Source organism: Trichomycterus rosablanca, chromosome 16 (assembly GCF_030014385.1).
Source record: "Trichomycterus rosablanca isolate fTriRos1 chromosome 16, fTriRos1.hap1, whole genome shotgun sequence".
Classification (NCBI taxonomy): domain Eukaryota; kingdom Metazoa; phylum Chordata; class Actinopteri; order Siluriformes; family Trichomycteridae; genus Trichomycterus; species Trichomycterus rosablanca.
This window is the reverse complement of record NC_086003.1, coordinates 30,810,680-30,823,278: the sequence shown is the minus strand read 5'-3', so window position 1 is coordinate 30,823,278 and position 12,599 is coordinate 30,810,680. Positions and strand designations below refer to the sequence as shown.

The 12,599-nt window shown below is 43.5% G+C and overlaps 1 protein-coding gene across 1 annotated transcript in view; it reads right to left on the bottom strand.

Annotated features, from left to right (window-relative positions):
• The window catches only part of nop14 (NOP14 nucleolar protein homolog (yeast)), a 21,890-nt gene extending 10,999 nt beyond the window's left edge, over positions 1 to 10,891 (bottom strand). The window contains exons 1-11 of the mRNA XM_063011740.1: positions 10,795 to 10,891; positions 9,581 to 9,786; positions 9,290 to 9,424; positions 8,580 to 8,721; positions 6,518 to 6,678; positions 6,179 to 6,313; positions 4,228 to 4,350; positions 3,688 to 3,807; positions 3,222 to 3,528; positions 2,938 to 3,068; positions 59 to 144 (exon numbers count right to left, since the gene is read on the bottom strand). Coding sequence (XP_062867810.1) covers positions 59 to 144; positions 2,938 to 3,068; positions 3,222 to 3,528; positions 3,688 to 3,807; positions 4,228 to 4,350; positions 6,179 to 6,313; positions 6,518 to 6,678; positions 8,580 to 8,721; positions 9,290 to 9,424; positions 9,581 to 9,766 — 1,526 coding nt within the window. The 5' untranslated portion in view covers positions 9,767 to 9,786; positions 10,795 to 10,891. The remainder of the gene's footprint in view (positions 1 to 58; positions 145 to 2,937; positions 3,069 to 3,221; positions 3,529 to 3,687; positions 3,808 to 4,227; positions 4,351 to 6,178; positions 6,314 to 6,517; positions 6,679 to 8,579; positions 8,722 to 9,289; positions 9,425 to 9,580; positions 9,787 to 10,794) is intronic.
• Between the last annotated feature and the right edge of the window lie 1,708 nt (positions 10,892 to 12,599).

Below are 12,599 nucleotides of genomic sequence, written 5' to 3'. Positions count from 1 at the left end.
GAATTAGGGTTAATCAGGGTTAATGGTTCTGATGGACGTCTTGCGTCTCAATACTTACGGGATGAGAGTGTTGATGGTGGTGAGTTGTGGAGGATTCTGGGTAGCCAGTTCACCTAAATACTCCACCAGGAAGCCAAATAACTTCTGTAACAGAATCACATCACAGAAATGTACCGAGATCAAAGGAAAGATCAAAGGAAAGATCAAAGGTTGAAACAAGTTCACTGTGTCTGTAGCACCAGCAGCTTTTTTTTTACATCATGACACAACATGAGTGAGTGAGTTATTGAGTAAGTGAGTGGGTGTATGGGTGAGTGAATGAGTGAGTTAATAAGTGAGGCTTTCTCAGGCTTTTGATTAATATAGACAAAGGCGCAGAGCTTGGGGGTTCTTGGTCATAGAAACTTGTGGTGATCAGGGATGTTGGGTCGCTGTCGTTCTGCCTCTCTTGTCCGATCACTCTGGTTTGGGTAGGAGAGATGGGCGCTGATGTCCTGTGAAAGCCTTCATGACCTTGTTACCTGCTCGCTCTCCCTTTTAGTTATGCTGTAATAATTAGGGCTGCCGGAGTCTAAAACTCTCTGTAAAACTGTTTTACTCAACTAGCATTGTACATTATTAACTACATTCTCTGTTGTTTTACCCCGAGGGCATTCTGATGGAAACCTGTTTACCCGCCGAGGTTAAGGATTAAAGTCGAGACTGCCGTGACAATTATGCTGCTCCTGCCGGATGTGACGGGTCTGGAGTAATTGCACCAAGAATGACAAGAAATCACTACAGACTTTATTGAAGACTACAGCGAAGAACAACTCTATTATTATTTATTTATTTATTACCAGTTATAACTTTTAGATCATTTAATTCTGTGTTCGTATGCTCTGTGTAAATTGTGTATTTATTTAAAGTTTCCTCCAGACCACCCAAGAAGGACCTGCTGAGTCTGGTTCCTCTCAAGGTTTCTTCCTGTAATTTTCAGGGAGTTTTTCCTTGCCACAGTCGCCCTCGGCTTGCTCAACAGGGGTTTTTGTATCTGTTGGTCCTGGATTTTGTAAAGTTGCTTTGAGACAATGTCTATTGTAAAAAGCGCTATATAAATAAAGTTGACATGACTTGACTTGAGTGGGTGTATGGGTGAGTGAGTGAGTTATTGAGTAAGTGAGTGGGTGGATGAGTGAGTGAGTTATTGAGTAAGTGAGTGGGTGTATGGGTGAGTGAGTGAGTTATTGAGTAAGTGAGTGGGTGTATGGGTGAGTGAGTGAGTTATTGAGTAAGTGAGTGGGTGTATGGGTGAGTGAGTGAGTTATTGAGTAAGTGAGTGGGTGTATGGGTGAGTGAGTGAGTTATTGAGTAAGTGAGTGGGTGTATGGGTGAGTGAGTTATTGAGTAAGTGAGTGGGTGTATGGGTGAGTGAGTGAGTTATTGAGTAAGTGAGTGGGTGTATGAGTGAGTGAGTGAGTTATTGAGTAAGTGAGTGGGTGTGTGGGTGAGTGAGTGAGTGAGTTAATAAGTGAGTGGGTGTATGGGTGAGTGAGTGAGTTATTGAGTAAGTGAGTGGGTGTATGGGTGAGAGTGAGTTATTGAGTAAGTGAGTGGGTGTATGGGTGAGTGAGTGAGTTATTGAGTAAGTGAGTGGGTGTATGGGTGAGTGAGTGAGTTATTGAGTAAGTGAGTGGGTGTATGGGTGAGTGAGTGAGTTATTGAGTAAGTGAGTGGGTGTGTGGGTGAGTGAGTGAGTTAATAAGTGAGTGGGTGTATGGGTGAGTGAGTGAGTTATTGAGTAAGTGAGTGGGTGTATGGGTGAGTGAGTGAGTTATTGAGTAAGTGAGTGGGTGTATGGGTGAGTGAGTGAGTTATTGAGTAAGTGAGTGGGTGTATGGGTGAGTGAGTGAGTTATTGAGTAAGTGAGTGGGTGTATGGGTGAGTGAGTGTATGGGTGAGTGAGTGAGTTATTGAGTAAGTGAGTGGGTGTGTGGGTGAGTGAGTGAGTTATTGAGTAAGTGAGTGGGTGTATGGGTGAGTGAGTGAGTTATTGAGTAAGTGAGTGGGTGTGTGGGTGAGTGAGTGAGTTAATAAGTGAGTGGGTGTATGGGTGAGTGAGTGAGTTATTGAGTAAGTGAGTGGGTGTATGGGTGAGTGAGTGAGTTATTGAGTAAGTGAGTGGGTGTATGGGTGAGTGAGTGAGTTATTGAGTAAGTGAGTGGGTGTGTGGGTGAGTGAGTGAGTTAATAAGTGAGTGGGTGTATGGGTGAGTGAGTGAGTTATTGAGTAAGTGAGTGGGTGTATGAGTGAGTGAGTGAGTTATTGAGTAAGTGAGTGGGTGTATGGGTGAGTGAGTGAGTTATTGAGTAAGTGAGTGGGTGTATGGGTGAGTGAGTGAGTTATTGAGTAAGTGAGTGGGTGTATGGGTGAGTGAGTGTATGGGTGAGTGAGTGAGTTATTGAGTAAGTGAGTGGGTGTATGGGTGAGTGAGTGAGTTATTGAGTAAGTGAGTGGGTGTATGGGTGAGTGAGTGAGTTATTGAGTAAGTGAGTGGGTGTATGAGTGAGTGAGTTATTGAGTAAGTGAGTGGGTGTATGGGTGAGTGAGTGAGTTATTGAGTAAGTGAGTGGGTGTATGGGTGAGTGAGTGAGTTATTGAGTAAGTGAGTGGGTGTATGGGTGAGTGAATGAGTGAGTTAATAAGTGAGTGGGTGTATGGGTGAGTGAGTGAGTTATTGAGTAAGTGAGTGGGTGCGTGGGTGAGTGAGTTAATAAGTGAGTGGGTGTATGGGTGAGTGAGTGAGTTATTGAGTAAGTGAGTGGGTGTATGGGTGAGTGAGTGAGTTATTGAGTAAGTGAGTGGGTGTATGGGTGAGTGAGTGAGTTATTGAGTAAGTGAGTGGGTGTGTGGGTGAGTGAGTGAATGATCTGGTTCTGTGATTTGAGACGCAGGTACCTGCAGTTTAGTTTTGTTCCCCACAGCCAGACTCGGGTGGTTACACTTCATGGTTCTCTCCACTATGAGGCGCTGCTCTTTAGCAGAGTGACCCTGCAGCATCTCCTTCAGATCAGAGCAACACTCGGGAGCTAAAACACACACACACACACACACACACACACACACACACACACACACACACACACACACACACACACACACACACACACACACACACAGCACTGATTAAACTTCTGCCGCGACCCTCAGATCTGGAGAGCTTCTGTAAAAACACTCAGTACCTGAGAAGGTGTAGGGTAGTTCAGATTGGGCTGTGTCCTGAATCGCTCTCCTCTCCTCCTCACTCAGAGTGCACTTCTCTTCTACTGCTGGATACTCCTCTTCTCCATCTTCTTCCTCATCTTCCTCCTGTTCATCATCATCATCATCCTCAGCTTCACTCTCCTCCAGGTCTGAGTGACCATCATCTTCACCATCATCTTCACCTTCTTGCTCCTCCTCTTCATCACCCTCATCATCATTCTCATCCTCTTCATCTTCCTCACCCCCCTCCTCCTCTCCTGCTCCCCCAATGGTCCACTTTCCATCCTAGACAAGAAGATCAAAGTGGGAAGAGCTTCATGCTGTCTTCATTATAATAATAGCTTTATTATAAAAATACAAAGTTGTGTGTGTGAGTATGTATGTATACATCTGTGTGTGTGTGTGTGTGTGTGTGTGTGTGTGTGTGTGTGTGTGTGTGTGTACCTGGTAGGACAGAGCTTCCCGGTCGTCCTTGTCGAGGATGAATCCGTCGTTTAGGTCATCAGCAGAAATGTGTTTGGAAGTTTCCTCCACCTCCCCCTCCATCCTCCTCCTCCTGTCTGCCTGAACACACACACACACACACACACACACACACACACACACACACACACACACACACACATCATGACCCAGCAACATTTAAATAACACACACATCTAACAGCAGTGTTCAGTTCCTATCATTATTATAATCCTGGTGTGTGTAATACTGTGTATGGACGGCTGACATCACACTGGTGTAAATCACACCTCATGTGGTACAGGAGCGCTGTTACAGTGAGTGATGTTACAGCTACCACATTCATCAACATACAATATTATTATGGGATGGAACCAGAAGCATCAACAGATCATCACCACTCCCCTCACTGTGGGTTCCTGTAAGATCATGGACCAGGATCCAACTAATCAACTGTCTTACTGCTCTGTGATTGGCTGGCTGCTCTGTGATTGAACGGTTAGATGCTCTGTGATTGGTTACCTCGAGTTTTTGTAGTTTCTCTCTCTCCTCTCGAGCGATCTCCTCTGGAGTCTTCAGCTTCTCTGATGGCTGAGCTTTCATCTCGAACCCCAACTCACGTACCACGATATCATATTCATCCAGCTACACACACACACACAGAAGTTCTGATGTTATTCTAAATAGAGTTTGTTATAATCAGTTTTTATTATTAAACAGACTGTTCGTGAATATTCACCCACCGAGCACTTTATTAGGAACACCTGGTGATGGTGTAGGAACCGTTCAGGCTGGTGTGGGAAATGTTTTCGGCACACATTAAACTCCTAATACCACTCACAGGGCTCTAGAGTGCGACCAATTTGGTCGCACATGCGACCTAATTTGTCAATGGTGCGACTAAAAAAAATCTCAGGTCGCACCGGTGCGACCAGGCATCCGAGGGGAAAAAAAACCAGACACACATTAGGCCAATATCATGGTCTAAACCAATCAGAGATAGTGAAGGGCGGGACAATATTGTAGCGGTGATATGTGAGCGACATTCAGCTCAGCCAATCAGAATGCAGCACCAGGTTTATACACGTGCGTTCGGATGTTCTGCAGTAAGTTTAGTTTTGTATATGAGACTCGCCGGATGTCCCCAGAATGAAAGTTCTGGTTCTGGAGCTCGGCGGTGTAAAGTGTTGTAACGCTCACTTAAGTCCTGACTAAACAGTTAAAGTGACTCTACCCTGTCGTGTGCCTTTATTCCCACACCTCCACCACCGCACAGCAAAAGACCCGCAGCATCCCCACCGGACAGCGGCTAGGTGAGCCGACCCTCTACAGTAGCAAGGGGCTAATGCTAGCGGTAAAGTGCCGCGATAGTGAAAGTAAAAATATAAAAATAACTAAAAGACCAAAATATATTACAATACATGTAGTCAAAATACGCAGTGAGTGCACCGCAAGCGATTTTGGGAATCTGTGTAAAAGATTCAGTAAAGCCGATAATATAATGCACTGCATTTAAGATTACACTCTAACACACACACAAACATATACATATAATTTTAAATATACACACACACATAAATAGATATACACACATACATACACATTTACTCTATTATTATTTTTAAAATTTTTATAAGTGTGCTATAATTAGTCTATAATACTATAATTAACTGTATTAACTGTATAATTACTACAGTATATTAACTGTAAAGAGCATGGGAAGACCATGGCCGGCAATAGTATATTTGTGACTGGTTCTAATACATTTCGAATTGAAAGGCTGAAAAAGCCCAATGCATCTATAAAACACATTACATGCCGCGATAAATGCACTGCCCAAGTGTCCCCCTCTCCCCACTGCCCTTCATTGGCAGGCAGTAGCAAACAGATCATCAGACGAGGCCATGTTGACCAGATTGTTAGTTATTTACAAGTCAATATTGCCTGTGTGGACAGTGATTAAAAAAAAAAAAAGTGAACCTGTAAAACTGCGGTGTTAAATGCGATGCGGTCGAAAATTTGGGTGCACCTAACTTTTGTGCTGGTGCACCTAAGAAAAAAAGTTAGGCGCACCAGTGCAACCAGTGCAAAACGTTAGTCTAGAGCCCTGACTCAGGCATGATGCACCAGGTCATAAAGCACAAACATCTCCAACTCTCTCCAACACTTTTACTCTGAGCTCAGTGAACTTCAGCGGCCTCCCCAGTAACCAGATCTGAACCCAGTCCAGCACCTGGTAAACGTGGTAAACACGAGACTGGACGCTGATAAATCTGCAGTGACTGTGTGATGGAATCACGTCCACATGGAACATCTCAGAGGAACGTTTCTAACAGCTTATGGAACTCACACAGTTCCACCTAGTATCAGTACGCTGTTCCTAATGAAGTGGTCATGAGGAGAGATCGACTGTATCTGATTATAAACAGATTTTCAGTGATCTGATCATGTTCATGTGATCTGATCTTCTCACCTTGGGTTTCTGCTCCTCCTCCTTACGTTCTCCTTTAGGAGTTTTATGAGCCAGCAGGTTTTGGATGGATTTCCACTCCTGGTCCAGTTTCTCCGTCAGTTCCTGAGTTTCATCCTTCTGAGTCTGACGCTCTCGCTGAGGATCAGAAAAACATCAGATTTATTATCATCAGAATGGATTCAACTGAACAGAGGAAACACTGAAGCACCCGGAGCTCAGAGCTCATCAGCTCTCTGGAATCAGATCTTCTCTGAGTGGATCATCAGGATCTGATTACTGGGAGCTGATGAACCCACAGCGTCCGTCCAGCTTCAGTTCCAGGGAGCTTCAGTCCTGTACCTTCTCCTGCTTGGATCTGAGGATGAGTTCCTCGATGAGTTCCTGACGTGATTTGGGTTTTTTATCATCCTCGTTCTCCTCAGTGGTGGTTTTCTTGCGGAGCAGTCCTCCTCCTCCTCCTCCTCCTCCTCCTCCTCCGAAATGTGACGCAGTCAGTTCAGCTGCACGCAGGAAACACACATCAAAGTTTTACACACACACGTCAGTTACACACACACATCAGTTACACACACACACACAAGTTACACACACACATAAGTTACACACACACATAAGTTACACACACACACACACACACCAGTTACACACACACATCAGTTACACACACACATCAGTTACACACACACACACACATCAGAGTTTTACACACACACATCAGAGTTTTACACACACACACACACACACGAGTTTTACACACACACATCAGAGTTTTACACACACACACACATCAAAGTTTTACACACACACGTCAGTTACACACACACGTCAGTTACACACACACACACAAGTTACACACACACACACACAAGTTACACACACACTTAAGTTACACACACACACACACACACACACCAGTTACACACACACATCAGTTACACACACACACATCAGTTACACACACACACATCAGAGTTTTACACACACACACCAGTCACACACACACATCAGAGTTACACACACACATCAGAGTTACACACACACACACGTCAGTTACACACACACATCAGTTACACACACACATCAGTTACACACACACACATCAGAGTTTTACACACACACACACCAGTCACACACACACACACACATCAGAGTTACACACACACATCAGAGTTTTACACACACACACACCAGTCACACACACACACATCAGTTACACACACACACATCAGAGTTACACACACACACATCAGAGTTACACACACACACCAGAGTTTTACACACACACAAGTTACACACACACACATCAGAGTTACACACACACATCAGAGCTACACACACACACACACACACATCACAGTTACACACACATCAGTTACACACACACCAGAGTTACACACACATCACAGTTACACACACATCAGTTACACACACATCAGTTTTACACACACACACGTCAGTTACACACACATATCAGTTACACACACACACACACATCAGAGTTTCACACACACACACACACACATCAGAGTCACACACACACACATCACAGTTACACACACACCAGAGTTACACACACACCAGAGTTTCACACACACACACCAGTTACACACACACATCAGAGTTACACACACACACATCACAGTTACACACACACACATCACAGTTACACACACACACACCAGTTTTACACACACACACACACCAGTTACACACACACACATCAGAGTTACACACACACACACACACACACATCAGAGTTACACACACAAATCAGAGCTACACACACACACACATCAGAGTTACACACACACACACATCAGAGCTACACACACACACACATCACAGTTACACACACATCAGTTACACACACACACACCAGAGTTACACACACATCAGAGTTACACACACATCAGAGTTACACACACACACACACACACATCAGAGTTACACACACACATCAGAGCTACACACACACACACATCAGCGCTACACACACACACACACATCACAGTTACACACACACACACACACACACCAGAGTTACACACACATCACAGTTACACACACATCAGAGTTACACACACACACATCAGAGTTACACACACACATCAGAGCTACACACACACACACATCAGCGCTACACACACACACACACATCACAGTTACACACACACACACACACACACACACCAGAGTTACACACACATCACAGTTACACACACATCAGAGTTACACACACACATCACAGTTACATACACACATCAGTTACACACACACACACACACACGTCAGAGTTACACACACACATCAGTTATATCACTCATAAAACATAAAATAATAAGAATGATGAATATAGAGCAATATTAGCTATATTAATAATATTAATAATACTGGAGCTGACCTGAGAGCAGTCCTCTCTCCTCTGAATCACTCTCACTGTCCAGCACGTCTGTAAACTTCTCCAGTTCAGAGAGAGACTGACCGTAGTGAGTCAGCTCCTCCTCATCATTCAGATTAAACATGTCCTTCTTCATCTGATTACGCTGTACACACACACGCACACACACACACACGCGCGCACACACACACGCGCGCACACATAAAACTCAGAGATTTCAATCAGGACTACACACCTCAGTACTGGTGTACTGCTACCTCTCTCTCTCTCTCTGTCAGTGATGGTATACCTGTCTCTCTCAGTCAGTAATGGTGTACCTGTCTCTCTCTCTCAGTCAGTAATGGTGTACCTGTCTCTCAGTCAGTGATGGTATACCTGTCTCTCTCTCTGTCAGTAATGGTGTACCTGTCTCTCTCTCTCAGTCAGTGATGGTGTACCTGTCTCTCTCTCTCAGTCAGTGATGGTATACCTGTCTCTCTCTCTCAGTCAGTGATGGTATACCTGTCTCTCTCTCTGAGTCAGTAATGGTGTACCTGTCTCTCAGTCAGTGATGGTATACCTGTCTCTCTCTCTCAGTCAGTGATGGTATACCTGTCTCTGTCTCTCAGTCAGTGATGGTATACCTGTCTCTCTCTCTGAGTCAGTAATGGTGTACCTGTCTCTCAGTCAGTGATGGTATACCTGTCTCTGTCTCTCAGTCAGTGATGGTATACCTGTCTCTCCAGAGCGAATCGTTTCAGGATTTTATCCTCCGGGGTGATTTTGGGGTCGTACTCTCCGAAGCGCCGGTCGATGAAGGAGTTTGTTTTGTGTTTGAGTCTGAATTCCTTCAGCAGAGTTTGTTTACGCTGCAAACACACACGCACACACACGCACACACACGCACACACACGCACACACACGCACGATCATTAGTACACATTGATACACACTCCCCCAGGCTGAACCTGAACCATGATGATGATGAGGATGATGATGATGATGAGGATGAGGTGCTGGTTTACCTTCTGATCAGCTTTAGATCTGGACACACCCGGCAGTCCCACGTCATGTTTACTCTTTCTGTTCAAAACCTCAAACTTCTTTCTGTTGATCTTCACCTCGAACGGGTTGGTTTTGATCTGAGAGGGGGCGCTGCTCTTACGCACCTTATCCACCAAACTCTTCTTCTTCTGCAGCGGCTTCCCCATCTCACACCACTACTCTTCACCTGCAACATCAGCGAGCAGCATTACACACACAGAAACGACAATCCTGCCCTCTGATTATTCATTATACATTTAAATAATCATTCATCTGAGCAATTAAGTGTAATAAACTCTGATTATCTGGTGGTTTTAGTTACTGAAAGATGAAACCAGGTGAGATTATGAAATATAAACAACATTCACACACAACATGGGTTTAATGCTGGAGAAGCTGATCATGTTTAACTGTTATCAGAGATGAATGATGATGATGATGATGATGATGATGATGATGATGATGAGGATATGGTGCAGCCAGCCTGGATCAAGTCTCCGGCCTCCTATCAGTCACTTTTATTTATTTAGATTTTATTCTTCTGGATTTGCGGGATGTTTTCTTAAACTTAATCTTTAATTCTGATATAAACCCTCAAAATGCAATACTGTACCTCATCCACCCATCATTCATTCTATCTAACCCTGTTCTGTATTTGGGATGTATTTATATCACCAGATGTAAAATGTCTCATACAGTAACTCACTGTTCTGTTTCTCATCTAAACACGATGTAAACCGTCCTGTTACTGAACTGATGTCACTATCAGTGATCCGTGCAGTCATATTTCATATTAACGTTTAGTTTTTTATGTTACTGATTTAAATTTAACACATTTAAGTTTATATACAGTAAAACATCAGAGCAGAAACTAAAAGCCGACAGTTTTTATTCAGATATTTGCCACAAACACAGAATGTGTGTACGGAATACCGTTACACCACTTCTTCATTATTCACTAGTTTGTATTGTGTTGTATATATTTAATCAGATATTCCTGAGATTATTTGTATATTTATATGACAGTAAATGTTTAAAGCAGATAAAGTCCGAAATTATTGTTAAATTAGATAAAACTGTAGATTTTGAGATGGTTAGTCTGTTAGCATAATTAGCTACAGAAGCATAACGCTACATTAGCTCTGTAGCTAACGCTTCTCTCAGCGATGTTACTGCAGAATCAGAGTTTACTCACCAAAATCCGATTAAAATTCACAAACTAATTAAACATAAAATTCGATAAACAGCTTCAGTAAAGATAATCAGAGCGGATCAGACTGAAGAGCAGAACCACGTGTTCACACAGCAACACAAACAGTTGCTACAGTTCTACAGGAACACAGCGCCGCCTGCAGGACAGGAAGAGGAATTACACCTCAGCACAGGCAGGACAGGAAGTGGAGCTGGTCCAGGTTCTGCAGAAGCACGTGTTCGCCACCCAGAATATTAATGTATTTATTTATTATAATTATAACGTGATGTTTTACACTTTAGTTCCATTCATGACAGGACAGGTAGTTACTGCTTACACAAGATTCATCAGTTCAGGTTTAATATCAAACACAGCCATGAACTACTGAACCCAGGACCTTCTTGCTGTGAGGTGACAGTGCTACCCACCTAGCCACCGTGCTGCCCCCACCCAGAATAAAAACACTGAATAAACACTTATAACGGGGACTACTTGTTATTCGTGTCATGTATGTGTCCTAAGCACCTAAGCTGACTTGTACTTATTTACTAACATTTTTTTCCATTTCCAAAAAAAAAAAAAGGTTTCAGCAGATTTGTGTTCTTCGACTGTTGTTTACTTAAACTACAGAAATGAAATGTTTACTATGGAAGCTCTTCTGTAAGTCACTCTGGATAAGAGCTTCTGCTAAATGCAGAAAATGTAAATGTGGCGAATACGTGCTTCTGTTCAGGTTCTGGGTCAGTAAAAGACTTTAATCTGGTTATCTGGTTACTGATCACATCACATTACATTTGAAGCTTTTGTTGTTTTGTTGTTTTTTGGTAAATGTTGGTTCTGCTGCGTCACCGCTTTATCATGGTCAGGGTCAATGAGGGTGTGGCACCACCTGAACCCCCTGGGGTCCAAATCATCACTCACACAGAGGGCTCATTTAGAGCAGCCAATCCACCTGCTGGAGGTTTTATGAGATGAAGGAAAACCAGAGTACAGAGGAACACCACATGAAAACAAGAAGAACATGCCAAACTCTGCTCACACTGACTAGAGGAGAGGAATAAACCCACATCCTCATGTTACGTATGAACTATTCTAGGGTTAACCCTGACCCTATCACCAACCTCTTCATCCTGGTCAGGGTCACAGTGGGAGCCTGTCAACACTGGCTGAAAGGTAAGTACACACACTGGAAAAGGTGGATGTACATCACAGGGTGACACACACACACACACACACTCTCTCTCTCTCTCTCTCTCTCTCTCTCACACACACACTCACACACACACACTCAACCACACACTCAAACTCAAAAGAAGCTTTATTGGCATGACAAATAAGGACATTCGTATTGCCAAAGCAAGTTACAGGGAAATATAAACAATAAAAATAAGAAAGAACAAAAATATACAGAACAGTTACATGTGCAACAATATAGAATAAAATATTAATAAAAACAGTGCAAAATAATAACAATAAAAAGTATAATATTTACAATAATGATGTAGTAAAACAATCAGTTTGTGCGTGTGTGTGTGTGTGTGTGTGTGTGTGTGTGTGTGTGTGTGTGTGTGTGTGTGTGCGTGTGTGCGTGTGTGTGTGTGTGTATGAGACATGGTCACCCACTGTCCCTCACCTGGTGGCAGGTGTGTGTATAGAGTGCTGCTAGTGTGCAGCTCTCTCTGTGCTCCCCCAGTAGGTGGGGCAGTGTGTCGGGGTCTGGGAGGGAGGTGAAGTTGGGGATGATGTTATTAAATTTAGGGAAGAATTGGGAGCGGACGTGGTGGTACTTGGTACACCGGGTGAGGAAG